This window comes from Ooceraea biroi, chromosome 12 (genome assembly GCF_003672135.1).
Source record: "Ooceraea biroi isolate clonal line C1 chromosome 12, Obir_v5.4, whole genome shotgun sequence".
In the NCBI taxonomy this organism is placed as follows: domain Eukaryota; kingdom Metazoa; phylum Arthropoda; class Insecta; order Hymenoptera; family Formicidae; genus Ooceraea; species Ooceraea biroi.
The window spans coordinates 3,701,356-3,729,011 of record NC_039517.1 but is presented as its reverse complement, the minus strand read 5'-3'; the positions used below and the strand labels follow the sequence as shown (position 1 = coordinate 3,729,011).

Below are 27,656 nucleotides of genomic sequence, written 5' to 3'. Positions count from 1 at the left end.
GAGAAAATGATGCGTCGACATGGACAAAGCCTACTATAAAGTGGCGCTAATATCAAATTATTCTACGTACAAGAATATATAAGCATAAATTTGTACATGTTACTCTTGTCTGAAGACAGTAAGACAATCTTATTTAATTCGAGAGAGAAGAATAGAAATTACTGATTTAAATTAAAAATTGTTTTATTTTCATATTTTTTATACTTGTAATACGATTAAATTAGTCAAGAATATTTTTCGTCTTGTTATCAGAAATCCTTTCTGAGGGTGCGTATCTTGGCAGGGAGAGACATTGTTCGTCGGCACAATGTGATGGTTAACACCGTTCTACATTCTAATTCGTGGATCGAACGTTGCAACCGCATCGGCATCAGGACTGAAGGATACCTAGCCAGCTCGGACAGTTCGAGGTGAAGCAATCTGCAGGCGGAGATCGCGGCTGGTATATCTCGTCACGAGCCACGACTACACGTGAAGTCGGGAACGACGGCGTAATCGACGGCGCGTAAACCCGGCAGAGGAACCGACCGACCAACCGAGCGAGCGTGAACGTGGATTCTTCTAAAAATAATACTTGCCGCTCGAGACGACCGAGCGCCCCGAACGAGAGAACGCGAACGCTGATCCACTGCCTAAGACGAGCTCCAACTCGGACGGATGGAACTTCACCCTTACAACTATACAGGGTGTCCCGGGTTTTAACCGACAAACTGCGGGAGCATATTCTACTAGTGGAAATAAGAAAAAATTCTTATATCGAGTTTGCTTAGAAATGCTTATTACAAAGTTGTAAACCAATATTGAAAAGAAATATGAGATAAGTAACAACGGAACATAGTGTAGAATTTGGAAGGTCGAAGATGTTTATGTTACGTGTATTCACATGTATTCATGTTCACTATGTTGAAACGATTCAGTATGATTGTTACTTTCACAACAGTAGCTGTTAGATTTCAATCGTCGTGTCAACTAGCAATTACTATCAGAATGCTAAAAGTGTTTTCAAATGAGGAATACACTGATATTCATTTCGTGTACGGATTCTGTGACGGAAATGCACGAGCTGCCGTACGAGAGTATCAACGTAGATTTCCTAACAAGAGAGTACCAGATAGATTTAAAGCAACGAATTACTAATTCAGTTACTGAGATGCAACAAAATTTTCAGGAATGTCGTACCGTAACAAATTCTGTACTACGTCGATGTCTAGCTTGTATCGATGTGCAAGGACAACATTTTGAAATGCGTCACTAAATCATTGCGTAGATAATTTTTATTTTTGTGAAAAAATCCGTTGTTACTTATCTCATATTTCTTTTCAATATTGATTTACAACTTTGTAATAAGCATTTCTAAGCAAACTCGATATAAGAATTTTTTCTTATTTCCACTAGTAGAATATGCTCCCGCAGTTTGTCGGTTAAAACCCGGGACACCCTGTATATACATATAATTTGAGCGCACGAAATATGATAGCAATGCTGCAACAACCAAATGCGACAGAAATTGTGCAACAACTTAATACGACAGGAATTATGCAACAACAATAATATATCCTACAATGAATATCTTCAGAAAATCTGACAGAAAATCGCGACACAGGCATGTCAAGCATCCGCGTATACATAGAACGGAATCCTCTAACTCGTGGGTTTTTTTGCAGGTCGGAAAAGACACGCGTCAGCCAGGTGCCACGTGAAGGAGTGGACGAGAGTGGAATCGCAAAAGTTCAGGCATGCGGAAGTCGGTTGCACCGGAAAACGTCGACACTAGCGGTCCGCGCGTATACGTAAGGACAATAACGCAGTTATCCGGGGTAGCGGAGGTAAGGAGGACGAGGGTCAGGACTTTCTACGTGGAGACGACGACCGGGAGTTTAGTATACCACGGCGAAGTACCGTTAGGACACTAAACTTTTATTGCGACCCGTTTTCCCTCGCGCTCGTGGCTAGGACATCGGCATCGATCTGCGGGATTAACAACGAGACGCTGTTAATCGGAAAATGAGAAAAGAGTCTTGGAAAACACGGAGGGAGAGGCGTTTCACGCCGACTTTTCTCGCGCAACGACAAGTTGGCCTGCAGAAACCATCTTTGCACGTTTCCTCGAAAAGGGAATTTCGAGAAGGGATTTTCGAGACACTCGAGGCTCTTTGCAGACAATCCTTCGCGGAATAACGCGAGCCTTTCGGAAAATCCGATGGCACGAGCTAAACTAGATATTCTATTGGGTTGGCCACAAAGTAATTGCGTTTTTTTCCAACAGATGGACATACATATCTTGAAATGTAACTAACTTCATTCTAAACCGCAAATTCATTATGTAGATTAACAACTCACAGTTCAAGCTTGTTTTAGAAAAAGAAAGTACACGATTTCGTTAACAATTGTTTCTTTGCCGTCGATTTCAAAATGGAAAATCAAAAAGAACATTTTCCTCATATTTTGTTTTATTACTTCCGAAGAGGGAAAAACGCTGTGCAAGCTCATCAAAAGTTATCTGATGTATATGGCGAAGATGCTTTAAAACTGCGGCAGTGTCAAAATTCGTTTACTAAATTTCGATCTGGAGATTTTAATGTGAAAGATGCACCACGCTCAGGAAGGCCAATCGAAATTGATGATGACAAAATAAAGGCACTGATCGATTCCAATCGGCGTTTAACGACACGAGAGATTGCTAAGAATCTTAACATATCGAAATCGAGTGTTGAAAACCATTTAAAACGACTTGGATACATTAGTAAGCTCGATATTTCGGTACCACATGAGCTGAAAGAAATTCATCTCACTAAGCGTATTGACATCTGCGATTCTCTTTTGAAACGTGAGGAAAATGATCCATTTTTGAAACGTATGATAACAGGCGACGAAAAATGGATCGTCTACAACAACGTCAAACGAAAAAGATCGTGGAGCAAGCATGATGAACCTGCTCAAAGCACTTCAAAAGCAGATATTCACCAAAGAGAGATTATGCTGTCAGTCTGGTGGGACTTTAAAGGTATTGTGTATTTTGAGCTGCTTGCAAGGAATCAAACCATTAATTCAGACGTATACTGTCGTCAACTGGATAAATGAAATGATGCCATCAAACAGAAACGTCGAGAATTGGTGAATCGCAAAGGTGTTGTGTTTCACCATGATAACGCTAGACCACGTACAAGTTTGGTCACTCGTGAAAAATTGTTGCAGCTTGGATGGGATGTGTTACCATGATGTTACCACATCCACCATATTCGGCAGACCTGGCACCATCAGATTACCATTCGTTTCGTTCTTTGCAAAACGCCTTGAATGGTAAAACCTTGACTGCTGATGAGGATATGAAATCGTTGTTGGAATTGTTTTTTGCTGAAAAAGATAAGAACTTTTTTGAGCGCGGAATCATGAAGTTGCCTGAAAAATGGCAAAAGATAATCAAACAAAATGGACAATATATTGTTTAATAAAGTTTTTGTTTCCCATGAAAAATTCGCCTTTTATTTATATAAAAAAAACGCAATTACTTTTTGGCCAACCCAATATACAAAGGAAGAGTGTAATACATAACGATGTAAACATCTGGAACGTACAAAGAGAGGCAGAAAAGCTCCGTCATTCTACGACTATCAGCTGCGGCGAAAGGAAACGTCTCCGACGAGTTTACAAGACGAGCGTTACACGCTCCTCGCGACACGTGTATCCTCTACTCTCGCGTTCTACGATATTACATTCTTGGGCATCCTCGTGTTCGGGAAACGACGAACACGCAACATCGCCTAAAGCACGTCTGCCTGATAATGCGAGCTCAAAGATGGCCGCGATTACTCGACGCAAGCACCGCCGCTTTACGTTTATCGTGCGCGCTCTACAAGTGTACGCGCTACAAATCTCGCTATTATCGTCTATAAATAGCGCGACCCGCGTTAATCGACGTGCACGCGGCCTCAGCATCGCGAAAGCGTTCTCTTGTTGCTTGTACTTGGCGACGCGTTAATCAGCGAGCGGGCTGAAAACAGTGGGCGACGCGTTCGATATACGCGCGCGATGCACCAAAATAATCAGTCGCTCGGCCGATGCGAAGCGTCAAGGGATAGAAGAGAGAGGGGCAGGGCGGGAGAGAGAGACGGAAGATAGCAGGCATCTCGACGACGAAGCTGCTACGCGCGACTCGCGCCGCGTACACACTCGTGCACCGAGAACCACCGGAGGGAAAGAGAGAGATCGAGAGAGATCGAGAGAGATCGAAGCCAGCAGCAGCAGCAGACACGGTCGTCGGTCGCGTAACCGCGGTACAACGACCCCCGTGGGCTGGACTCCTCTCGGCTCGTCGAAGAGAACACTCGGGTGCCCCGCGCTAATCGCGACGATCCCGTCTCGGTCGCAACCGCGATCGAAATCGAGAGAACCGAACGCGCGATCGCGCCTCGTGGCACCCCGCGGCGCAAGAGGGTAGTCCGGAAAGTGGAAGAAACAGGAACGCAGGTCGACTAGTCGCGCTTTCAGAACGAAGCGCGTCTGGTCGATCCGCGCGCGGTCGCACGTCGAACCGAGCGGCTCCCGGTCGCGCTCTCGGAGCCGCGTACGAACCACGTTCCGCCGCGGCGGCGATGCGCTCGTTTTGTTGTCCGAGTCCTCGGAATTCGTTATGCGCTACCGATATGGAGATCGCGACGCTTACTCCCCGCGCGAGTTCCGGAACGCGCGACGGATACGTTGTTCATCCGCGCGAGTGCGTACGATCGGTATTCGGGGTCTCGCGGATTCGTACCTCCCGATTCACGAGAATCTATTAGGCCCTCTCAGTGCCCCGCGTCTGCCCCCGTCTCTTTCTCTCGTTCGTTACACACATACGCGTATCTCGCTTCCTCTTTCGTTCCCTCGGCCCGTCTCCGCCTCTCTTCCTCCCGCGTCGTCTCGCGCGCGCTCGCGCGCTCGCTCGCTCGCTCACCTGTCAGAGCTTTCGGAGCTGTCGTATCGATCCGCGCACCGCTTCTTGCCGCAGGGCCCGACGAGGGTGTCCTCGGCCGTCCTAACCTGTCCCTTGAACGGGCTGCCCTGATGCCTAGTAGACGCCGCAACGCCGCCACTCCCGCCAGCGTTGTCCGTCGTCGTTGTCGTCGTCATCGGCGTCGACAACGTTGTCGTCATCGTTGTCGTCGTGGTGGTCGTTGTCGTCGTCACGGCGGCATCCTCGGTTTCCCTCGCCCCGCCGTCCGACGATCCCGACGCGGTCCACGCGCGTCTTCTACCGTCGCGGTGATCCCCGCGGTCGTTCACTTCCGGCACATCGTCCGCGCCCGACGGCGAGTCGTCGGTCGCGGCGTCGGCGTCCTCGACAACGACACCGACGCGCATCGTCGCGTTATTATTATCGCCACCGGTCGGGATCGCCGCAGCACCACCAGCACCACTTTTACTACCGCTAATACTATTACCGCCAGCACTATCACCTTCGCAGTCACTATCGACGCCGCCGTCGCCCTGCACTCGCGCTTCTTCCTCCTCGTCCTCGTCTTCCTCCTCCTCGTCGTCGTCCTCTTCCACGACGCTACGGACTACCTCGATTCTAACATCACCGTGGTACGGACCGACACTGCCACCGCCGCCGACACCGCCGCCGCCACTGCCGTCGACGCCGACGCCACCGTTGCCGCTGCTGCTGCTCTCCTCGTCGTCGCTCGCGTTTCGCCCAGTCGCGTCGACGCACGACGACGAGTCACCACCACCGGTCGTCGACGCGGCACTACGATCGTTGTTGTTGTCGTCGTCCCCGTCCTCGTCGTCTTCGTCCCCGTCCTCCTCGTCGTCGTCCTCGTCCTCGTCGTTGTTATTGTTGCAACGATTGGTGAGGCGATGAGGATTAAAGTGGTGATGACAATGAAGAGATGCTTGTGGCGATGATGGTGAATGATGATGCTGGTGATGGTGAGAATGACGAGGAGGATAATGCTGATGATGACGGTGATGGACACGGCGGGCGTCTTGATGCGAGCCGCGATGATCGCCCGACTCGATTCGATCGTACGGGGACGCGGCAGAGGCGTCCTCGTGCCCGACGCGCTTCGCGGCAGAAGCGTCCTGGCCCGACGTACTCCGAGCGCTCGAAGACGCGATCGGCGCGGTGGCGTCCGCGCGTTTGTGCCGCTCCCTCGTCACGCGAGAATCACGTCCGTCCTCCGTCGCCGCTGCCGCCGCGGTCGCGTCCTCCGCCGCGGACGGGCCGTCGTCTGCCATCTTGTAAACGAACGCGCACTACTGCGACCGTGTCGTGTCGTGTCGTGTCCGGCAGTGGCCCCTATGGCACACACGAGCAGCACGAGCCGCTCCACCGCTGGAAGCCTGTCGCTGCTCCCCGACACAGTCCGGCAGCGCGCACGGCTCTCGGCTCGGCTCGGCTCGGCTCGCGAGCGCGAGCCCCTCTATTTCCCGCTCCGCGCAACGAAACGGCACCCGCCACCTCCCCAGGCCCTCGCGCGCTCGGCGGCCCTCGAGCACCGAGCCGGCGGCCGGCCGACCACCCGCCGAACGTGCCCGACCGCGCCCGAGGCCGTTCGAACGTGCGCGCCATAAATTTCGCACACGTTCGAACCCGAGCTTCCAATTCGCGGAATTTCGCACTGCTGCTGCAGCCACATGTGGCGAAACGAGGCGAAATCCTGAGGGAAAAGGAAAAGGAATGGAATATACGCTTTGCAGGTTACGTTCGTGAACGAGGGATTGTGATCGATACTTTGATACTAGTATCTTCGCAAGAGTCAAAATGGCGCGATATGTTCGCGGCCCATTACTCCTATTCTTTTTATTTTCATTAAAGACGAGTGTTTCCGCAATTGATCGCAATGTAGCTACCTTTTTCCTTGAAGAACGTCTTCTTGCTCATCTTTGTTTTTCGTCTATTTCATCCCAATGATTGCTCTTTCCTCGCGAAGTCCGTACCTCATACAATCTTCTTCTTCTTCTTCTTATGTGGCACGCAATCCTATTGGACTGATTCGGCACCTCAACTAGATCCCGACGAACAGTTCAATATGGCACGAACGACAAAACATCGCTTGCAAAAGTTCCTATAAAACAAGATCTTCTATTGGCTATCGGACGTTATAAGGCGTTGAATGACAGAGCCAATAGAGAGTCAGCATACGATATAGCCATAGACATAGTAAGAATAGACCGAGCGTGTTCTCAACTTGGCAGTGAATCACAGGTAGAAAAAGAGAGAAAGCAGGCGAAGGATTGCTCTCTCTCTCTCTCTCTCTCTCTCTCTCTCTCAGGAAAGAAGAGTGGGGGTAAGAGCGGAGAGTGGGGAAGACGCGACAGAGAGAGAAAGAGATCTTCCACCTACTTTCCGTCCTTTTCTAGCTGTGCTTCACGTTTTGCGCTTCACGCTCGGTCTATTCTTATTATGTCTATGATTCTTACTATGTTTATGATTATATGCAAATTAAACCGAGATTGTCTCGATATTAGAGTCGCACCACTACTTCATTCCTCAGTCAGAGATAGTGGAGGCTCGTAGCGGTCGATGTGAGAACTGAAAAGATGAACGTCAAAGTCGGACTGCAAAGATCGATTACCATCTCACGCTGTACCATTTAGCTTTCCACAATGTCCGCTACGAGCCTCCACCTTGATTGTCCTTGACGCGATTCACTTGATGGCACTTGATGGTCCTTGATCGAGCAGTGAGACAGCGATACTCGATATCGGATCGAAACGGACTTTTTGACCGACAATTGCTGAAGGAAATCTTTTATTTTGACGGCAAAACGCGTCCCTCGAGAGAAACGTATTCTCTCGCGGCATGGCACTGTACGAAAGCTGATTTTCAAATCGTGTGCACTGTGGCCCGAGGCCATAGACATAGTAAGAATAGACCGAGCGTGTTCTCAACTTGGCAGTGAATCACAGGTAGAAAAAGAGAGAAAGCAGGCGAAGGATTGCTCTCTCTCTTTCTAAGGAAAGAAGAGTGGGGGTAAGAGCGGAGAGTGGGGAAGACGCGAACAGAGAGAGAAAGAGATCCTCCACCTACTTTCCGTCCTTTTCTAGCTGTGCTTCACGTTTTGCGCTTCACGCTCGGTCTATTCTTATTGTGTCTATGGATATAGCTACCCAATAGGAGACTTCGTTTTCTAAAAAATTCTAGTGATATTTTTCTCACTAAACTTCGTAGGAAATAAAATCTAGTAAATAACGAACACGTATGTGTCAAACAGGCAATATAAAATGTAAATTGCATCTTGTTGACACAGCAGTTTAATTTACAATTATCGTCGATAAACATTCTGCAGTATAATAAAATTTAACATACAGTTAAAAAAGTAATGTAAATTATAATTAAATTCTTTCATTTTCCATATTATTCTCGAACATTTGCAAGATTTAAAATGGTTAGCCACTTTGGAGAGGTTGTATTTCCATCATCGCGAGCGTTTTGGGATGATGAGGATGAATATGAATCAGCTGAAAATTTAGAACAACACACGTAAGTTAAGATAATATAATCTTATTATCGTGAATCGATTGCACTTTATTTTATTCTATTATCCGCTGATAAGACAATTCAATTATTGTTTTAGAGAATTATGTGTTCGCTGGCTGAGAGAGAAGCCAGAACGTATGCAAAAGTTGATAATAATGGAAGGAAATCCGTTAATATGTAATATAATGTTTCGTAACTTTTTAGATTTACCCACCGACTTGTACTTTTGATTACTAATACATCAACAATTCCGTTCTAGCTTTTGTGGAGCAACGCTTCTGTCGCGAAGCTGAAAAAGTATGCGTCATAAAAAATGATAATCAGAAAGAAGTTTCTGCCATTTATCACATCGAGAAACAAATATATCTATGTGTGATCTTACCGTTATTCGCTATGAAAGATGCAGCAGGATTTATAAGTCAGGTAAGCACTTTGTCAGCTGTGATAACTCAAGAAAATGTTTTCGTACATACATGTCATGAATCTATAAAATACTTATTTTTATTCTTACAGATATCAGAGGTATTACTAAGTACAGAGAACATAATGTCAGTGGTATGCCATCACGTATCACAATTTCAAGGTACGAATATTCCAGAGGTACCGTCATTTTTAAGAGTACTGACAACCAGAAATGCGAATAACGCTGAGTGTAAAATTCAGTCGTTAGATCAACCGAATATCGTATTTGGCGTCGGTGCGGGAGGTTGGTACTTAAGCTTTACGTGCAATTTGTGAACGTCAGAGATTAAATCGGAAAACTTAAGCCAGAAGATGAAAACCCTGTCTGTTTCAGTTTTATCCTATGCCGAATTTATGGGTATATCAGCTAAATTGTACGTCTTGTACATCGACAGTTTTGTACTGGATTCCAAGTGCGCCGAACCGATGTTAAAGATCTTACCTACTGAAATGCAGCGTAAATTACAAAATCCCAAATGTACGAACACCTTTTTCAGTAAAGGAAATCTTTACATGTAGAAATGTGTTATTTAATCATCCTTTCACGTGCAAACAATATAAAATTCCTTGAAACACAGATCGCATATTGAAATCTCTTCCTTTCCACGCATCAGTGATGCGTACGAAAATATATTGCGAGGAAAATTGATTTCTTCGATTAGAGAGAAAAGTTTCTAATCATAAATTGTTGACCACAAAGGTATAACGTACAAACTTAATAATAAACTTATTAAATTAACATTATTTTCTTAATCTTGCACTTCATTATAAGACAATGATGCTCAGATCGATCGCATTTACATCATTTACATGATAGATCGCCTTCTGCTATTGTTGCGGTGGGTAGTAGCTGCGTGGTGGCGCAGTTGGTGGAATCGGATTGTTCGTCGAAAAGTACGATGTATTCGTTGGATAGGAGTACGGCTGGAAGGTAGTCTGATTGGCTGGCGGTGCTGACGGTAATGCGGGCCGAATCGGTGCGGATGATCCAATGTGATGTATCGTTGGCACGATGTGATTCATCGTGTTCACCGGAGGGGGTGGCACCGATACGTTCGCAGGTGGAAATGCCGGTGGGTAATTGGTATTGTTGGACGCCGTGTAATTCGTTGGATACGGGGGGAAGTGTGCCGTTGTGACTTCTATTGGTTTTATCGGCTCCGCAACATCCGTACTTGGACATCCATTTGCAGAAACTGGCGTCGGTGTTTCGATCTTGGTAGATTTTCCAGGCGTCACTGTAACATCGGGTGGTCACGTCGACGTGTCCCTCAATGCCTTAACACGCATGTTATATTTATTTTTAATACTCACCATTGGGTGTGTTTGATGCAGATTCTATGGTAGTTGTAGGAATGGGTCGCTCTTTACTCGTTTCGGTAGATGGTATCAACGGTGGTGAATCCGGCGGTTTTGTGTTGTTAGCTTGTGAATACAAATCCAAAACTTGATGGCATATGTCTAGAAAAATACAGTCAAATAGATTCACATAACGGCAGGTAACAATAAAACATCAAACTTGATAGGGAAATTTTGCCAATTTACCTTCTAAAAGATCCATAGTTACATCTTCAACAAACATATCCCACCAACGCAAGTGTTTTGTCTGCCTTCCGACCCAGTCCACAACTTCAAACTTGCTCAGTTTACCAGCTAGATACATCAGAGCAACAGCTATTATTTCTGGCTCCCATTGTAGCGATAGAGTGGTGCACAAGCTATAGAAAAAAAATGATAAGAAGAAGTTATTTTTGTCACACCTAAATATTAGAATACTAGAATACAATAGTACTTCATGTAGCATTATACATTACATTGTACATTAATGTTATACACAAGTGTGATAGGTTATAAGAATTACCTATCGTTAACAAATGTCCAAGCCATTTGAACCATCTTCTGCAATTTATTTTTATCACCTAGAAATTTAACAACTTTTATCATAAAGAGGTAAATTTCCATGTCTTATATGTGTAAATCGTAGACTTTTATGAGCGAATTACCTTTAAGACATTTTGCATATTTCAGTAGGTAGCTATATGGGTGCTCTACCTGCAAATCAAACTTGATAGTTTGCAATAAAATTTTCTCCAAAGTTAATACTTCCTCCTGTTAAAAAAGAGATGTTATTATACATTGCTGTTTATATTAATAAATACGTTAATACTAATTTATAACTCTAGTACTTTAGGATCTTCCCCAAATGTCATAAATTTTTGTTCCGATACTAAAGTCTTAGCAGTCCGTATAATATCTTTGCATTTCTTTGGAGTTTCTTCAACTTTGCCTGCTAGGAGTAAGCAGCAGCACGCTGTTACCTGGATTGTAATAATACAAATAATATATTATGTAAACACGTAATTAAACAGGCACAGAGAAATTATTGACGTCTACACTTTTTACTTACATATCGTGGAAAGTTCTTGAATGAGTGAAACATGTAAAATCGATGGAAATAGACAACACCTGTTGCCATTGTGTTATAACCTAAATCCATTTTTGTACCAGTATCGATTATAAAGCGTGCACCCTCCTTTCGGTACCTACATTCTGTCTCATAATCGATACCATCCTGAATGGACGGTGTGTTGCGTAGTTCTTTCTTTTCATAATACCAGCATGGCATGATTGAACACCTTCAAATGTGATTTGCCATTAATAAATATATATGCAACATCTTAAATATTAAGAATGAAAATAGAATAAAATATCAGTTGTTATATATTAATATCTTATCTTAATACAACAAACAAAATTAACATTATCAGGCTCATGCTCCAACTTTGCAATTCAAGTATTAAAATGATATCAAATGGAATTAAGATTGCAATGACTATTCCAACAAACTGCTAGAATGTATTAAGATATTAACAATATATAAATTATAATTCACATTACAAATACATACTTTCTTATATCTAAATAAGTTACCTTTTCTATTCCTTTTCTGAAATCTTCGAACTTCTTTACAATTTCAGGCACCTAATGTGTCAACATGTCTTTACACTACGAAGCATACGAAGTAACGTGTAGCAATAATTTCTTTACTTTTCTTCTCCATTGGTTTAAATAAAACACATCACTTTCAAGCAACACGTACGTACAGCAAATATGCGAATACACTTTTCACCAATTTATACCTTTATATCCAGATTGTGGGATAATCTCAAACACTCACAATGATACAAGCTGAAGTAGGCGGTGATTAAAGTTCAATCTACCATGCATGCACACTTCCACACATTTCCTCGCAAAAATGTTTACTGAAATATCCTACCGCAACGAGATTTCCAACGCACTGTTTCCAACTGGAACTAATGAATATCTAGAACTGCAACTACGTTATACAATATAATGCTAGATTCCCATTGCTTCCGTTCGTCGGCAGACGAAAGTGGCGTTGTCAATTTACGAACGTAAAAAGAATCGAACCAATCACGAGCGTTTCGCCAATTCCGCATTGCGCATATTCCGCACCATCGGACCGCGCTGTACGTTTACTGATTTAACCTATAAACGCTACAATTTTCATTTGGTGACCGCGTCAATGACGAGAATATTATTCTCTGTTCTCGCATCGCTGTAAAGTACATTTTATTTTATATAAAATAATTTCGATAAAAAGTTAACAAAGCTCTAGGAATCATACATCACCAAATAAACATTTGAAGAATAGATTATAAAGAAAACTATGCAATTATGTTGCATCGTGATTCAACGTCCAGAAAAATTAGAAAATATAATGTGGTATGTAGAATTTGTTGTATTTGTAATATTTTAAACTGTAAACAAATATTACATGTCACTATTATTATACAGGCCAAGGCTCTAGAATTGATAACAAAGCACAGAATTGAAGCAAAAAGAAAAGGCAAGGATAATGGAAAAGCTCTGAACGATCATAAGGTAGCCTATTATTGCAACAGTTTTCAAGACAAGAAGAAAAGGACGACAGGATTTTCAAAGAGCATTGTATTATTGGAGATGCAATCGTACATCGCTCGTCAAGACTGGAAACATGCATTGCACTTATTTCCTAAACTTCTTGAATGTTGCGTTGAACTGGAACCTCTAGTATGGAGGTACATGTTTCTTATTTTATTGCACGTTAACAACCCATTGCATCTTCAAGACTTCTTTGAACGATGTGTTGGTAATCGAAGTTCAAATAATGGTGCATTGTTGGAAAGATTATTGTCGTTGCCAAAAGAATTTTAATTTTGAGGCGATATTGTACGTGTGGTTCTGGATTGCAGCGTGATTGATGTATGACGCGTTAACTTAATAATTAAGTGTCTATTATGTACGAATTTTTATACAATGATCACAATGCCAATATAGTTACATAAATATGTATTTTTATTTATGTATCAGCATTGGGTATGAAAGCAGTCGATGAAATTGTTTCATATGTGATATTATACAGTTTTAATCGCACAATAGCCTCTCTTTCTTTTACCTTCATACTATTTTTATTTATAGCTTGAATTCTGTGAAAAAGATGTATGGCTGTAATATTAGCTATAAATACAATACATACACTCTCTATTTACAAATGTTTTATTATGTATATGTATTTATGTGTTATATGGTTGAAATAATTAAAATACTTGAGAAATGTTAATAATTTTGTAAAAGAGATTTTTACTGAAAATAATAATCTTACATTCTTTGTTATAAACTAAAGATTATGTTCATGCATATGTATGGCATATTATGTGTATGAAATGTTTATCATTAATATTAATCGTAATTAAAAAAATGGTATCGCTATATTATTCGTACAAACTACAAACAGAATTAATTACATTTCTACAATATTGTTCGCTTTAACAAATAAAGTTAAACAGTCGTTCGCGTATAGAATTAAACAGTCGCTCGCATATAATATAGAATATTATTCTTACTTATCCATTTGATTGTTGACGCTGAAACTCAATATCATCGTTTCAGAATGATAACAGTAATACAAAGTAAGGTAACAAAATCGACGTGCCAAACATTAACGAACTTATTAACATTGTTACTTCGATATGTCAATATACGATATTCCTTTATCTTCTTGATATAACAATCCGATAATGCGGGAAGGTTGATGACGATGAACGAACTGATGATATACATGACAGGCTGATGCAGCAACAGTAATAAATACGTGGATGAAAAAGGGCTCAGTAAAATGAACACTGGTCAGTCAAGAGGTAAATGAACACGAGAATCATTAGCTGCTAATTTAACGAGTGTCTTCTTTACCCTAAGAATGGGCAATCTGGCTGCTGGTTTTCCATGCCAACACTCCCGCATTAATTTTCCCATTCCGGCCAACGTCTGCGAAAGGAACAATTTGGATTTCGCTGTCTTTTTCCAGTTTCAATATAGATTAATACCAAGAGATGCGACTTACCGGATCAGAGTGCCACCTATTAGGTAGTGGCGGCCTTCGCTGGTCGAGCAAGACCAATTTACGCACTTCTTCCATGGAGGGTTCTTGATTACTGCTTGGCAGCCATTCGCTGTATGGCATCGCGTACTCTAAGGCTACGCCGTTACTTATACATCTCCGGCACACCTCCCACAGTATTAATCCTAGACTGTAGATATCGGCCCGTCTGAAGCTCTCCAAACACTCGACGTTGACTCTGAAAAGTTCAAAGTAGGCGTCATTGAGAGATTTTGGCCGTCTCACGCGTCCGTGTTGATACGAAAGGAAATATTCTGCACTAACGATTGCTCAAGGATTTCCGGGCTCATGTAACGCTTCGTCCCTTGTCGCAAGTCAACTCTGTCCGCTGTAAGACGATCCTGCGTAACCGCTAGCGCAAAATCGGCGATCACGCAACCACCGTTGGTCTTGACGAGAATATTCTTCGACTTAAGATTACGGTGAGCCATGGCCGGCTTTCCCCTAGTGCCGTGAATTTCCGTGTGCAGATAGAGCAAACCGTTGGCGATGCTCAGGCAAATATTTAGCGTTTGATGAGGCGTCAACGGGTGCGGCGAGCGATTGAGATGATCGAAAAGCGAGCCGAGTGGATGGTACTGCGTCACCAGCCACAGCTGCGTGCAGCTGGCTCTGCTAGTCATATCGCTGCCGATGTATCCTAGGATATTATCATGTCTGGACGGTAACAGTTGAGAGTAAACTTCGGTCTCTCGAGCCCACGCAGCTTCGTCCCGTGAGAAATAAATTTTTACAGCTACATTCTCGCCGTGCCAAACTCCTCTCCACACCTCTCCGCCAAATCCTCCGCTACTACAGTTACCAAGGCATTCCACCAAGGTCACCTGCTTCGCTAGAGTTCTTTGCACTAGTAAAGGCAACCCAGATCCAGACCCGCTAGTCAAACTTCGACCATCCAAATACTCCTGCAAAGCACGAGGAAATATAAATGTTAATAAATTATCAATTCATCTAAATCACACGATTGTTACATCCTTGTCCCAGATAGAAGATATCGCTGCATACTTTGAGCGTACTGTCGCCGGCGGCCGTCGCTCGAAGCTCATGTGGATGGTAGGTGGCGGACGACGTAGGTGAGGAGAACGAAAAGTGTAACATGGAAGGTTCAATCTCCGAGTCTAAGATAAGCTTATTCCGACGAGGCGCTATCGGCCGCTTTCTTCGTGTTCGGTGCGCCACTACGCAGAACAGAATTCCTCCAAGAATCGTCAAGCCAATCATCGGACCAAGGATTGCAAACGTTAATTTGACTACATAATTTTCCTCATCGACATCTGGAGACAACATACATAGGAATAAAGATTACTTTGAACAAAATCTGTTATCTGCTCACTACGATCTTCTCTTTCCAGTTATCAATACAAGTTACTTACCAGTCGAATAATCTTGTAATACAGGGTATGGTCCGGCATTACAAAAGTCTCCTTGACAACATTCCACGGAATATTGAACACCATTCAATAATCCCCTGGCCTGTCTCTCTTTACGATCCTCAGTTTGGCTGTCATCCTTATTACATAAAAATAATTTGTGCTCTTCTGATGCGTAACAGCCGCGACTAACATATTCCGTACCGTCAATCTCTCTCACCCTGGATTTCCAGCACTGTCAAGGAACAAGGATTTGTGTCAACGTACAACGTCGATTTAACATGAATATAAAAATACCAGAGAAACAGGATAATAATAAATTTTTACAGTGACTGCATCGTCACAGATGTTGGACGATGGACACTCGAGTTCTTCACATACGAAGCACTTGAAACGTTTCTGGCTGACCACGTTGCTGCCAAGACTATGATCTAATGGCTGAGGTAAATCCGAGTTCTCATTATCAAGAGAGATATCTTGATCCTGCAGCGCAATGTCTCGTTCGGCTAAAAAATAAATCAAATTGCACAAAAATGCTGTAAACAAGAGCAAGCATTCACAGCACAGTGCATCCATATTGATAACAAGAACGAGCGTGAGAAAAATTATTAAAACCGAATTTACGATAACCCGAGATACGCGTGTAGATTATGCACGCTCTCTTGGTGAATTTTACGTATCACGCGGGCGATAATCTCTCCAGCAATCGTTGCCAGAGCTAAAGAAACACAAGCACTCGGAGCAGCAAATTCCAGCGCCACACAATAAAATATGGAAATGCAAAGATTCATATCCCTTGGACTTGCAGTTGATACGTGTCATGTGACGAATAGCGTTCGTAATTTGCAACAATTTGCAGTCCCATACCTGAACATAATTTAGATATCAATAACAGCAGAAAATGCGTGATAAATATAGCATCCGCCATTTCTATGCGCGTCAAAACACTATCCTATATATTCGAATAGAGCGAGATTGCACCAAGAGTCGACACGAGTGCGCACTTGTTTCGAATTGATCCCAGAGACCTCGCGCGATAACAGCACGGAGTCCTAGTAATTTTTATTTCCCGCCAAGTCTGTTCGTTTTACTTTGCGCTTTTGCGCAATATGCTCCAGTAAGTTTCTGGAGAATTTCGAAAATGATCCTCGATTTAGTTACTGCATCACTGAATACGTCTGCTGGAGCTTGCACTCCAGTGCACATGCGCGCACTTGCATCATGAAGTCTGGGAAATTTTGAGTGAGAGTAAATTCACAAGTAATTCTGTATGTAATTAATTTTTTATTATTGTATTATACCTAAATCAAATTGTAAAATTTAAAAATAATTCTCTCTATATTCTCTTCTTATTATACTATATTATCAATTTATTTATTACTATAATATCAATTAGTGTATTACAGTAATCAGATATAATAATTTTGAATAACAAATCTAAATAAGAAATGTACATATATTTACATCATTTTCTGTAGTAAAGAAAGTAACGTTTGGCATCTTTCTTTCACCTGCAATTTAGAAAATGTAATTATTTCTATATAATAAAATATAAAATGCATATGTATAACAAAGATTAAAAAAAAGATTACCTGGCCAACATTACGATTTTCTAACTTTTCACTGATTAGTTGAAATGAATTCTCAGAGTACTCCTTTTTGATATGTTGTAGTAGAACCATATCTTCTTGACGTGTCCATGGTTTGTCACTCGTTACACTGGATTTGGCTTGCACATTATCCTCGACTACACTAACCGTGTCTATACCTACATTTTTATTAATTTATTAATAAATATATATTTTATAAATTATATAACTATATAATATTATTATAAATATAAATTATATGATTACTTGAATTATGATCAACGTTCGTGCTTGTACTTGGAACATCGTCTACAATTACTTCAGTACTTGATGGATCGTCTTGCGCTAGCAACTGTACACTATTATTACTTTCCGTTTCTGTAACTTCAGTCATTTTTTCTTGTTTTATAATATCGACTTCTTTGTTTTCTAGTAAAGCGTCGTTCTCTTCAGCCTTTTTCTCTCGTTTATTCTTGCACTGAGACATACGCATTTTTTTAGTTTCGACTACCACGTTGTCTTCAGTGGCTATTCGTTTTAAAACTTTTCTTTTATCTGTCTTAAGTGCAAATTTGACACCTCCTTTAGACTTTGACTTTTCATTATCTTCATTATCCTTTACTGGCGAGTACTTCGTATTGCATTGTTTCTGGCAAATATCTTCGGGACTAGGGTCATTCTTTGTTGATTTTCGTCGTTTCTTCGGTGAAATTGGCGTTGGAACGACTTTATCAGCGATTTTTAACGATACACGTGCAATGTTCTCTAATTTCTCTTGATCTTCTCCGGGAAACGTGATTTTTGCAGGCCTTAGCCCTTCAGGCGTTTGAAGGTATATTCTCCCATTCAGAAACTGCAGAACAAAACATGAACATTATAGTTAAATCCTTAGAAAGGGAAGCAGAATAAAAGAAATTGATATATAAGTAAATATATCAGGCGATGCGTACTCGTGTGCCACAGGAAACACAATGATCGGAATTATTTTTAAGATTCGGGTCGTCCATATTATGACAATCGCATTTACAATTATCACCGCCATATGGATCTTCCTGATACGCTATAATGGGTAATTCTATGTTCTCGTACAGCTCCGGCGCGTTTTCGGTATACGTTACGTTCTTGTCATAAGGTCCTAATGGGCACGTCAAGTTTTCAAACATGTGGGACGCAAATAAGCTAAAAGTATAAAATTAATTTTAAGTTATTCTCCAGCTGCAATTATAAATTATCGCGTAATAACTTGCAACATTTAGTTTTCATCAGAATTTGATTCACACTGTAATGATAATTGAAACTAATACCTTTCGGGAGATTTTGCAGTAGGTAGAATTTGCAGGAATAAATCCATAATGAGCGGATGCCCCTTGAAAACGGGAGTCATAACCGCGTAAACATTTTCCAAGGTGGTGCGCGGATCAGACGAAAGTTGCGTAATTGCCTGCATCATCTTTGCTATTCGTGATGGTTGTTTAGCAAAATATATCTGCGCGACATGAACGAAATCGTTCATTTTCTGCAACATTATATATTCTACGGACTTGCCAATCATTGCAGCTTGATGAGGCTTTAAGAATAACAACAAGTCTGTACACATTTCTGGATAATTCTGCAGTCTTTTACGGACATCTTCATACAATCCGACTGTTAATAAGTCTTTCTTGACTGAAGTGTCTTGCGGCTCCTTGTCCATTAAAAACTCCTCAGAAAATGATGTGTCGGCAATTGCCTGATTCATACCTTCTAGTTTTTCATTATAATCTAAGAACAACTTCATCACAGCTTTAAATATTTCCGGATTACTAGATTCCAGTGTTACGTGCAGCTTTTGAAGGTACGATGCCGCAAATTCTACAAAAATAAAAGGTTTACTTTATACACAGTACTTGTGTACGCAACTATAAATGTAACGATAAATTAACTTACTCGCTTTACGTTCTTCCTCCGTGAGTGGATTTTCAGCTTTTAATAATCTTTTTATAATTTCTAATTCTCTAGTTTGCTTGGCCTTCTTCCTGCTCACAGAATCTTTTGTTATTGTCGTACAGGCTAGCATTAATTCTGCTATTTCTTCTTCATTATCCTGCGTAGGAAAATCATTTAAATAATTTAGACGATCGTGCAATATTTTCTTTAATGTAACAGAAATTATGAGATGTGAAACTTACGACTTTTGACGCAGTACTATGTTCGCCAGTAGCCTTATCTGTGTTCTTTTCTTTCGACTTTAAGCTATTACAACTAGACGAAGTTTTTGAACCTAAAGCTTGTGCCATCAATTTCATATTCTGAGCACTCCTTGTTTTTGCTAATCGAGGTGTGGTCCTACGTATTTGCGGTAATCCTGTTGATTTTTGCGACGAGGTTTTAGGTACCATCGAGCTTGTAGCTACCACAGAATTCAATTTAACATTATTTTTATCTGGCACTTTATCCGTCTGTAGTGTCTTTATATCTGCGGCACTTGCTTTCGGGGAATTGAGAACATTGCTGTGCGATTTGTTCTTTTCCACATGTCCCTCGGTCATTTCACCTTCATCATCTACTAGTCTTTCGCTACTATTACCATCATTGAATTTAACAGTTGCTTTAGCAGCATTACTAATTTTATCAGTAGTCGCGCCTTTGGGTTTCATCGTCGCAGGTAATATCTTTGGTAACATATTTACAATTGGATTTCGTAAAGGATGATTATTAGGAACATTAGGATATGGCTTCCTTGTTGCATTCATATAACTGTCTTGTTTTCTAAGACTGTGTGAATATTGTAGAAATAAATGTATACTCGCCGATTTGTTTCTATGCTTTCTTTGCTGTAATAATAAATAATTGAAGAAATAAGGAATATTGTCACGAAAAATTACATCATAATTGCTATACTCACGTTATACATATTGAGATACATTTGCCATCTTAGAGACAAAAGTTCGATTGGTTGCTCTTTTGGAGCTTTTAGCTTACTCTCAAGTGTTATGTAATGTATTGTTCTAGGAGCGTAACCCTTCTCAAAATAATGCTGCAACAGGATTCTTTTAATTGCAGTGTACCAAATATGTGTAGCAAAAAGATATTCGACACATACCTTAATCGGATTATTATCTTTAGCAACGCGACGTTTTTGTATATGATATAATAATCCTTTTGCATCTCTACATGGTAATAAGTACTTGCAAATAAGCTGACCCGCATCAAACAACTGTATCTTTTTAGTTTTAAACTTATTTGTCCTAGACGCGACGAACGGCAAGAATTGTTCTATACCCAACGCAATCAAACTGCAAACGTCAGAATGAAATAAAATAAGATATTCTAACATTTAAGTTCGAGATTAAACTTACTTCTCTTCCGATCTTGAGTATACGGATTTCACGTGTTTCTGTACTCCGCTTTTGAAAGGCATCTGTGGCAAAAGTTGTGGATACATGAGAGCCTTACTCTCGATGAATAATTCCTCCAATTCGGGGATGAACGCTTCAACGTGCCCCCATTTGTTCACGCGACACATCTTTCCCTTAGCGATTTCATCCGTCACAATGTTTTGGTAGTTTAAGTGAAAGTTGCTGTCAGAAAATTTACTTTCCCAAGTTGACGCCAACTTAAACGCTTCCTCCAAATTATCTGCATTGAATGCAGAATTAGGCCCCTTGCTCATGTATCTAATAGATCATCAGTGATTAGAACGACTGGATTAATTTACTATTTTTATGCGTCATGCCGCTGAATTACCTTAAATTATTTAAGTTCTGTTTACACATTTTTGACAATTCGTGATGTTCCGGATGCATGTAGGTCATAACAAAATGCTGTGCCATTAATTGGACGTGCTGTTGAAGTTGTATTTTTAATAGAAGACGTTGTTCAGGATTTATTACTTTTGGTAGCTCAGGTTCTGCAACCGGCAACAGATCTGCCATAGAACAATTCTGAAAGGATAAGAACGAGAGTTCGGGTACTGTTTATTATTTCAATACCATTGCCTCTTTTATAAATCACCCTTTTTACCATAGTATTATTTTCAGTTGGAGGCGTCGTATTATCCGGAGGTCTCTTCTTTCTTGATATTTCTTGTTCTTGCGTTAAGAACATGGGAGTTAATTCAAGCAATTCTGCAATTAAGTCAAATTGTTCTTTGCGAGGCACCTCGACCGCTTTATCCGTTCTGAGTTCTTCCTTGTCCACTGTTAATATTTATTAAAAGTAAGAAACGATAAAGGATTATACTATGTATGATAATAATAAATATTACGCACATAAATCTGTTTCTTCATCCTCCAATATGTTGTATTCTGGGTCTGCTTCCGGATCATCCTCGATAGCTGGCTCTTGCCTTAAAGGTCGTGTAAATTCTTTCAAAAAGTTATCCCAATCTTCATCGAGTTCAAAGTCCCAATCCTCAGTCATGTCAGCAGTTATGTCAGGCGGTATAAACGCTTGCTCTATTTCCTCCAACGAAGTTTCACTTAAGGAGAACTTGGAACGTGTTCTTTGACCGATACTTTCTTCTTCTGTCGAAACATGTGGGACGCTTAAAAATAAATTTCGTTTATTACTATTAAAGTTAATTAACGATTTTAAATCTAATTAAAAATGTTTTGTCTATTATAACCAATAATATACTGAAATGCACAAATTTTTCTTGCACACTTACGCTGGTATCTTAAAAATTCCTTCAGGATCATATTGTATCTGTGATGATGCCTGCTGTTTTGAGGAACCTACATCTTCGTCATTTGTTAAAATTGTCGTGAGTGATTCTACGTCACCATTTGCAGCATTTTCTGCCTCTCTGTCGTCGTCACTATGTTTATCATGTTCAGGATTATATTCTTCATCGGACGAATCTTCTGGTAGTTCTTCTTGAATTAGAGCTTGCACCTCTGAAGAAGCCTTCTGCGCCGTAGTAATAGGCCATGGTATATTGACTTGCGCAGCTCCCAATTTTCTGCAAAAAGCATGTTAAATTAAGTTGAACGAACGTCACATACAGAGTAATAAAATAGCTGATTTAAAAGTAACAGTACTTACTTAGCTTTAGCCCTTGTTAATTTAAGGCCAAAATTAACATCATTTTGTGCATCTTGAAGCCATGTTTGAATCATTGTCATTAAGTTTTCATAAGGAATCACATGCTTGAGTATGTTTTTGACATTAGTGGCAGTTAAGTTAGTTTTCGCAGCTTTGGCATCGAGTTGTCTCTCAATCTCCTCTTCCATCTCGTTGAGCACTGATGCTTCGTCAACAGCTTCTCTCCTGTGTTTACTGGACGGTTCATAATTATCCACTTCAGATATATCTATTTGTAAATCAGCATTTTCGGAGTCGGTGGAATTTTCGTTATTAACATCGTTGAAGTCAAAATTAATCGAGAAAGACAGATTGCATTTCTTGGGCGACTCGCTGAGCGAAACGGAGGATGCCAATGCTCCATTTTCCACACATTTGTCCGTAAAATTATCCATTTTAATGAAAATGTTAGTTTAATCAAATGTACGTTTGAATAAATCATTCATTCAGATGATCAGCGTTGTGATTAGTGATACAAAGATTGCTTGCTTTGTATAATACAAAGGTTTTCTTTTCATTTCTTTAATAGATATCTGCATTTTCACGAGTGCGGCATCACGTTTTATACTGACTTTCTAATTTTATACCGATATGCTGATACTTTTCATACATTTGTATTTTGTTCAAAATCGTAAACGTATAGGTTAGCACTGTGCGCTAACATGTTCCTATGGATTTTGATGAGGTGTGTTCGTTTATCGTTTTCCCGCGCTGATATTCTAGGGAGTTCTCAAAGTTCTGCAGGGGACTCTTTGCGGATCCCTAGAATTTCCATTTAGTTACTCGTGATGTGATTGGGTGTATCTAGAGAACCTCAAGTAAGAGTATGGACATCGTGGATTCGCACCTGATTGGTGGGATCGAAAATGGCGGAATTGAGGTTTATCAATTAAGGGACTCTATCTAAATAAAATACATTTTTGTTAGAAAAAGAAATTGCACCTAACATTAATTGTGAAAATAATATCTTTATAAAATAAATATTCCTGGTGGAACAATTTATCATATGTTCTAAAAGAATTGGAACGTTTCTCAGAATAAATCAGAAAATCTAAAAAAATGTGAAAAATCATTACTTTTTATTATGTTTTATAAATTTTCATACATGGAGATACTGAAAATTCTCATCCTGTCATTTCTGAAAAATATTGAGAAAATAATAATTTTTCAGAAATAACTGGATGAGAAGTTTTAGAATATTTCAGTATCTCTAAGTATGAACATTTCTGTAAAATAGTAATAATTTTTGAGAATATTTCTAATTATCTAAGTTATGAGGAATAAGAATCGTTCCAATTCTAAAAAACATTCTGAGACATCCTGAGAAAATCTGAGAAATTTTTCCACCAAGGATATCCATACTGCTCGTTTTTCTGCATTTGTTGGCAAAGTTGCCATGTAACATCCTCTTTTATCCTTATTTGTATAACCTCATACACACACCCAGTCATTTCGCTTACTTTTCTTAAACTAATATTTTTAACCCTAAAGTAAGGAAGGTTATATTGTATGCTCCTCATAGATAGTGACCATACGAACGCCATTTCGATCCACGATGTCCATACCACAGTATAAGGAATACAGTAGGGACAAGCACCCGTTTTCGAGTCAGCCGCGCAGATTTGCTTGCGCATCCCAAGCGGCCATGTTCTTGGGCGGCTTCCAATCCCGTTCAAAGTAAAGAACGCACATTATCTCCGTAACTGTGATCACATATAGATAGAGAAACATAACCAAACATAAAAATTCGTATATTGTATTGTATTGTTTGTTTTGTGCTTTTGTTAAAAACAATGTCTAAGAGAATACATCGAGTGTGTGCGGTGCAAAATTGTTTTCACAATGATTAATGATGATAATATATCATTTTTTCGCTTTCCAAAAGAGAAAGAAAGGTATGCATTACTTATGTATTTATAAAATATGTAATTTTTTTAAGAAAACACATTAAAAATATTTGCTGATAGCGGTGGTTTCTAATATTATTGATACGCTACTGCCGCCCGAAGACGTGGCGGATCGGCTGAAAAAGATCAAAGGTGCCGACGCTCTTTGTCCCTACTGCATATCATTATACCGTGCCCATACTCTTACTTGAGGTTCTCTAGGTGTATCCATACTGTTGCCCACAATGAGCGGTCGCCATTTCTATGAGCGTAGCTTTCCATCGTTCACTTTACGCGCCAATTCAGGCTACATCACATTTAAAATCTTCAACAAGTAGTATCTCTTCCAAAATAAGGTACACGTGAGGAGGCGGTTTTGAAGCAAGAAAGATGAAACGTGAGTGTAAACGAAATAATTCGCGATTCATGCTTTTGTCTGTAATAGCCGTTTGACGCTTTATTTATTCAATTTTATTAATCGGATATTAAATTAAAGAAATATTCTGTAGCCGATTTCTGTATTTATCGAGTTATTTTACAGTATTCAAATGCAATGTACACTTTATACACGCAATAAATAACATCAAGTAATCAATCATCACACTAGCTTTACCTCTACTTACTGCGTTACACAAAAGTTGCAACGTATACCTTTTATTAGCAAAAACGTGGACGAGCGGTATTATCCAGCGAGTATTGACAGATGGATCAGCATTAGATTGTAAATATCAAAGTGCCGCACCAACGAGAAAAGAAAAAAAGAAAAAAAGAAAAACGTTTAATACCTAATATTATTATTTAATATCACATAACGAATGTTATACAATAGAGCTGTATACTGTACAACTGCGTTTTCGAGCAGCTATGAGATTTTTTAATTGTTATTCTCGCTGTGATACAGTGACGAGAGGATGTCGTCGTAGTGCAGCATATTCATCTCGAACGTTTCCAACTGCTTGGTCAAATCCCCCAGCTGCTCCGCGAGCGTTTTCTCCTCCATGAACGCCTGCAATTGCGGAGCGCTTTGGCATTCGAGATAAAACGCTCCGACATCGCTATTCGTATTCGTGATGGCGAATGGTGTTTTCTGCGGCAAACAGTAATTGAAGTCAGTCTCGCATGCCTAATTTGAAATCTGCCTAACACATTTCGAAGAGCGAGAGTATTTCAGTATTTCAGAGCATCAATTACCATCAAATCTACCATAATAAAATCGTCGTTGGCACTAATGATAGAACAACTACTCCGCCTAGAGCCATTTTGGGAGGCGCACTTCGACGTGGCGTTGTCGTTGTTAGCCCTGTCGCTATTTCCGTTGTTGCTATCGGTCGTGCCAGCTGCCGTTGCAGTCTTCGTGTTCGCAGGATCCATCAGTGACACCGGTGGCGGCGAGGTTCGTTTGGGCGTCAGTAAAGAGCTGAACGGAACATCTGGTATCACAAGATCCTCGTCCACGATAACGGGTTTATTTATTACAAACGCGCCTACTTTAATGGTGTCGCTGAGAGACTTTGATGTTTCCTCGCTGCAAATTTGACAGAAAATGCGTTATCAATTTTCTGCATTCTTAGCACGTTAGAATTTTGTTACTTTTATGTTTTAACATCAGGCTTCCTATTCACCTTTGTTGATACCATGTATGACGTGGACTTGAATCCGAATGAAAATGGTCGCTTTTAAGCATGATGGACTCCCGTCCCTTGTGAGTAGGCGAAATAGTCATTTTTGTTCTATAAGAAACGGATAAGTGTATGGTGCCTACCGGAGTGCATAACTGGCCTACCCTCACATGCTTGTAATTGTCTCCTGTTATGGAACACAAATAATATTTGATATCAGATATATAATTCAGAACGGTGATCGCAGTGTCTAATACATATGCTCCATTTGAAGGACGACTACCAAAAAAGTAGGAAAAAAAGACGCGCAACGATCGTACATTAACAGGATTCGTCAATAGTCATCTAATGCCACTAACAGTCGTCTGCCTTAGAAGTACGCACAATAAAACGGCAAGACTATCCGCGGTAAATCAAATGAAATATTTTACGGTATGAAAAATTATATATATATATATAAATTTTTTAAATAAAGTATCGCTTTGTGAACATTTAAATAATCCATAACGTGCAAGTCAAATCCAATTGTAGTAACCAACAGGGCAAAAGCTTGTCCGAATAAATTAATAAGAATGTTCAAATAAATTATTACCTAAATTATGTAATTGAGGCTCTCCCATGTATATTCGATAGCACATTGTGTAAGAATCTGGTCCTTGCCGCCTACTTAGTTTATAAGCAGGTGTAACTCTTGATACGGAGAGCAAGGACTTCAATAAAATTCCCATTCTGTTGTACACGGTGTACGTTACTCGCACAGTTGGATCGCTCTGCTCTGGCAAAACGCCAAGGCTCCACGTTTCCAAAACCATCTTGTCACCTTCCACTGTTTTCAAAGAGATTTCTATGCAAAGTGGCACAGTGGAGCTTACTATTTCTCCACATAGCGCCCTTTTAGCGTCAGCGGAGATCTCCGGCAACTCTATTATCGCCAGATTAAACTGTAAAATCAGATATAAAGATATTTATGTTCCTTTGTGCACAGGAAACGATGGATATTGTAAAGTAGAAGAAATATCAATATCTACTACACGAATCATACAACTTATCTAGTTCAATTTCATCTCTCAGCTAGCTCCATTGATGGAACTTTCTTCATAAAGTAATTTCTAACAAGAATGTTTGATACACTCCAACAATTTAATACATAACCTATAAAAACAATTTGTTGGCAAGTATGTATCTCTCATGTATGTTTTTTTATCGCTGCAAATGTTCCGTATCATGAAATAATACGTATTTCATTCACGAATAAGGAACTGCTAAGCTGGTTTTAGAATGTCACAGTAGCAATCATGAAGAAATATAACTGCTTGAAGGTAAAAGCGAATCAGACATGAATGGAGAGCAGGATAAAACCAAATAAATTGCATGGACTAGAGCAAGCTTTACTTTTACCCAATCGCCGGCCGACGAGTCCGGCTTGCACGTGGTGTTAACTTTCTGCCCGGATCTTGACTGCACGATGATTTGGGCGGCCCTCAGGGCCAGATACTTGGTGAACTTCTCCAAATCTTTTCTGTCTTGCATGCTTAGTTGCGTTGTCATTGTACACAGCCGTGACAACGGTCGGCCCCTCATAGGCGTTTCTCGGCCGCGCGGGAACGAAAGGCACGGCGTAGCATCGCGATGAAACGGCACTGCACCGCGTTTCCACCGCGGGACTGCGCCTCTGCGACAGCGCGGAGAGTTCGCGCGGGGCTTACGCGTACTCGGCACACTTGGCACTCCTCACCCGGAC

The 27,656-nt window shown here is 40.8% G+C and overlaps 7 protein-coding genes and 1 long non-coding RNA gene across 10 annotated transcripts in view; 3 read left to right on the top strand and 5 right to left on the bottom strand.

Moving 5' to 3' along the window:
• Positions 1 to 6,348, bottom strand: part of LOC105285058 (AF4/FMR2 family member 4) — a 104,289-nt gene extending 97,941 nt beyond the window's left edge. The window contains exon 1 of the mRNA XM_011349002.3: positions 4,934 to 6,348. Within this exon, the coding sequence (XP_011347304.2) occupies positions 4,934 to 6,219 (1,286 nt within the window). The 5' untranslated portion in view covers positions 6,220 to 6,348. The remainder of the gene's footprint in view (positions 1 to 4,933) is intronic.
• A 1,815-nt stretch (positions 6,349 to 8,163) lies between these two features.
• Positions 8,164 to 9,448, top strand: LOC105285060 (proteasome assembly chaperone 1). The gene is made up of 5 exons (XM_011349004.3): positions 8,164 to 8,467; positions 8,562 to 8,641; positions 8,724 to 8,887; positions 8,978 to 9,170; positions 9,261 to 9,448. The coding sequence occupies exons 1-5, from the start codon at positions 8,370 to 8,372 to the stop codon at positions 9,443 to 9,445; spliced, it is 720 nt and encodes a 239-aa protein (XP_011347306.2). The 5' UTR covers positions 8,164 to 8,369; the 3' UTR covers positions 9,446 to 9,448.
• Positions 9,449 to 9,584: 136 nt separating this feature from the next.
• On the bottom strand, positions 9,585 to 12,257 carry LOC105285059 (cyclin-K). The gene is made up of 8 exons (XM_011349003.3): positions 11,858 to 12,257; positions 11,334 to 11,562; positions 11,113 to 11,244; positions 10,930 to 11,035; positions 10,788 to 10,845; positions 10,472 to 10,644; positions 10,241 to 10,387; positions 9,585 to 10,164 (listed from the first exon to the last, which is right to left on the bottom strand). Exons 2-8 carry the CDS (start codon positions 11,550 to 11,552, stop codon positions 9,755 to 9,757), a joined length of 1,245 nt encoding a protein of 414 aa, XP_011347305.1. The 5' UTR covers positions 11,553 to 11,562; positions 11,858 to 12,257; the 3' UTR covers positions 9,585 to 9,754.
• A 135-nt stretch (positions 12,258 to 12,392) lies between these two features.
• Positions 12,393 to 13,363, top strand: LOC105285062. The gene is made up of 2 exons (XM_011349005.3): positions 12,393 to 12,673; positions 12,746 to 13,363. The coding sequence occupies exons 1-2, from the start codon at positions 12,626 to 12,628 to the stop codon at positions 13,142 to 13,144; spliced, it is 447 nt and encodes a 148-aa protein (XP_011347307.1). The 5' UTR covers positions 12,393 to 12,625; the 3' UTR covers positions 13,145 to 13,363.
• Positions 13,364 to 13,558: 195 nt separating this feature from the next.
• LOC105285063 (activin receptor type-1) lies at positions 13,559 to 16,774 on the bottom strand. The gene is made up of 7 exons (XM_011349006.3): positions 16,625 to 16,774; positions 16,085 to 16,263; positions 15,761 to 15,992; positions 15,393 to 15,661; positions 14,652 to 15,292; positions 14,331 to 14,565; positions 13,559 to 14,254 (listed from the first exon to the last, which is right to left on the bottom strand). The coding sequence occupies exons 1-7, from the start codon at positions 16,683 to 16,685 to the stop codon at positions 14,117 to 14,119; spliced, it is 1,755 nt and encodes a 584-aa protein (XP_011347308.1). The 5' UTR covers positions 16,686 to 16,774; the 3' UTR covers positions 13,559 to 14,116.
• Positions 16,775 to 17,109: 335 nt separating this feature from the next.
• Positions 17,110 to 22,805, bottom strand: LOC105285064. Its single transcript, XM_026974151.1, has 15 exons — positions 22,372 to 22,805; positions 21,995 to 22,288; positions 21,597 to 21,871; positions 21,349 to 21,524; positions 21,073 to 21,269; positions 20,685 to 21,002; positions 20,429 to 20,621; positions 20,231 to 20,362; positions 19,515 to 20,159; positions 19,273 to 19,429; positions 18,651 to 19,197; positions 18,297 to 18,525; positions 17,614 to 18,199; positions 17,350 to 17,525; positions 17,110 to 17,268 (listed from the first exon to the last, which is right to left on the bottom strand). The coding sequence occupies exons 1-15, from the start codon at positions 22,803 to 22,805 to the stop codon at positions 17,218 to 17,220; spliced, it is 4,410 nt and encodes a 1,469-aa protein (XP_026829952.1). The 3' UTR covers positions 17,110 to 17,217.
• Positions 22,806 to 23,325: 520 nt separating this feature from the next.
• On the top strand, positions 23,326 to 25,043 carry LOC113563056. Its single transcript, XR_003407295.1, has 2 exons — positions 23,326 to 24,305; positions 24,378 to 25,043. It is a non-coding gene; the product is annotated as an uncharacterized LOC113563056 (long non-coding RNA).
• Positions 24,935 to 27,529, bottom strand: LOC105285069 (autophagy-related protein 13 homolog). Of its 3 annotated transcripts, none has more exons than XM_011349023.3 (5): positions 27,308 to 27,529; positions 26,508 to 26,856; positions 25,919 to 26,102; positions 25,488 to 25,821; positions 24,935 to 25,383 (listed from the first exon to the last, which is right to left on the bottom strand). In XM_011349023.3, the coding sequence occupies exons 1-5, from the start codon at positions 27,494 to 27,496 to the stop codon at positions 25,171 to 25,173; spliced, it is 1,269 nt and encodes a 422-aa protein (XP_011347325.1). In that variant the 5' UTR covers positions 27,497 to 27,529; the 3' UTR covers positions 24,935 to 25,170. The 3 variants fall into 3 exon arrangements, with proteins under 3 accessions (XP_011347325.1, XP_011347327.1, XP_011347326.1); XM_011349025.3 differs by having other exon boundaries at positions 25,500 to 25,821; XM_011349024.3 differs by having other exon boundaries at positions 25,171 to 25,383; positions 27,314 to 27,529.
• Between the last annotated feature and the right edge of the window lie 127 nt (positions 27,530 to 27,656).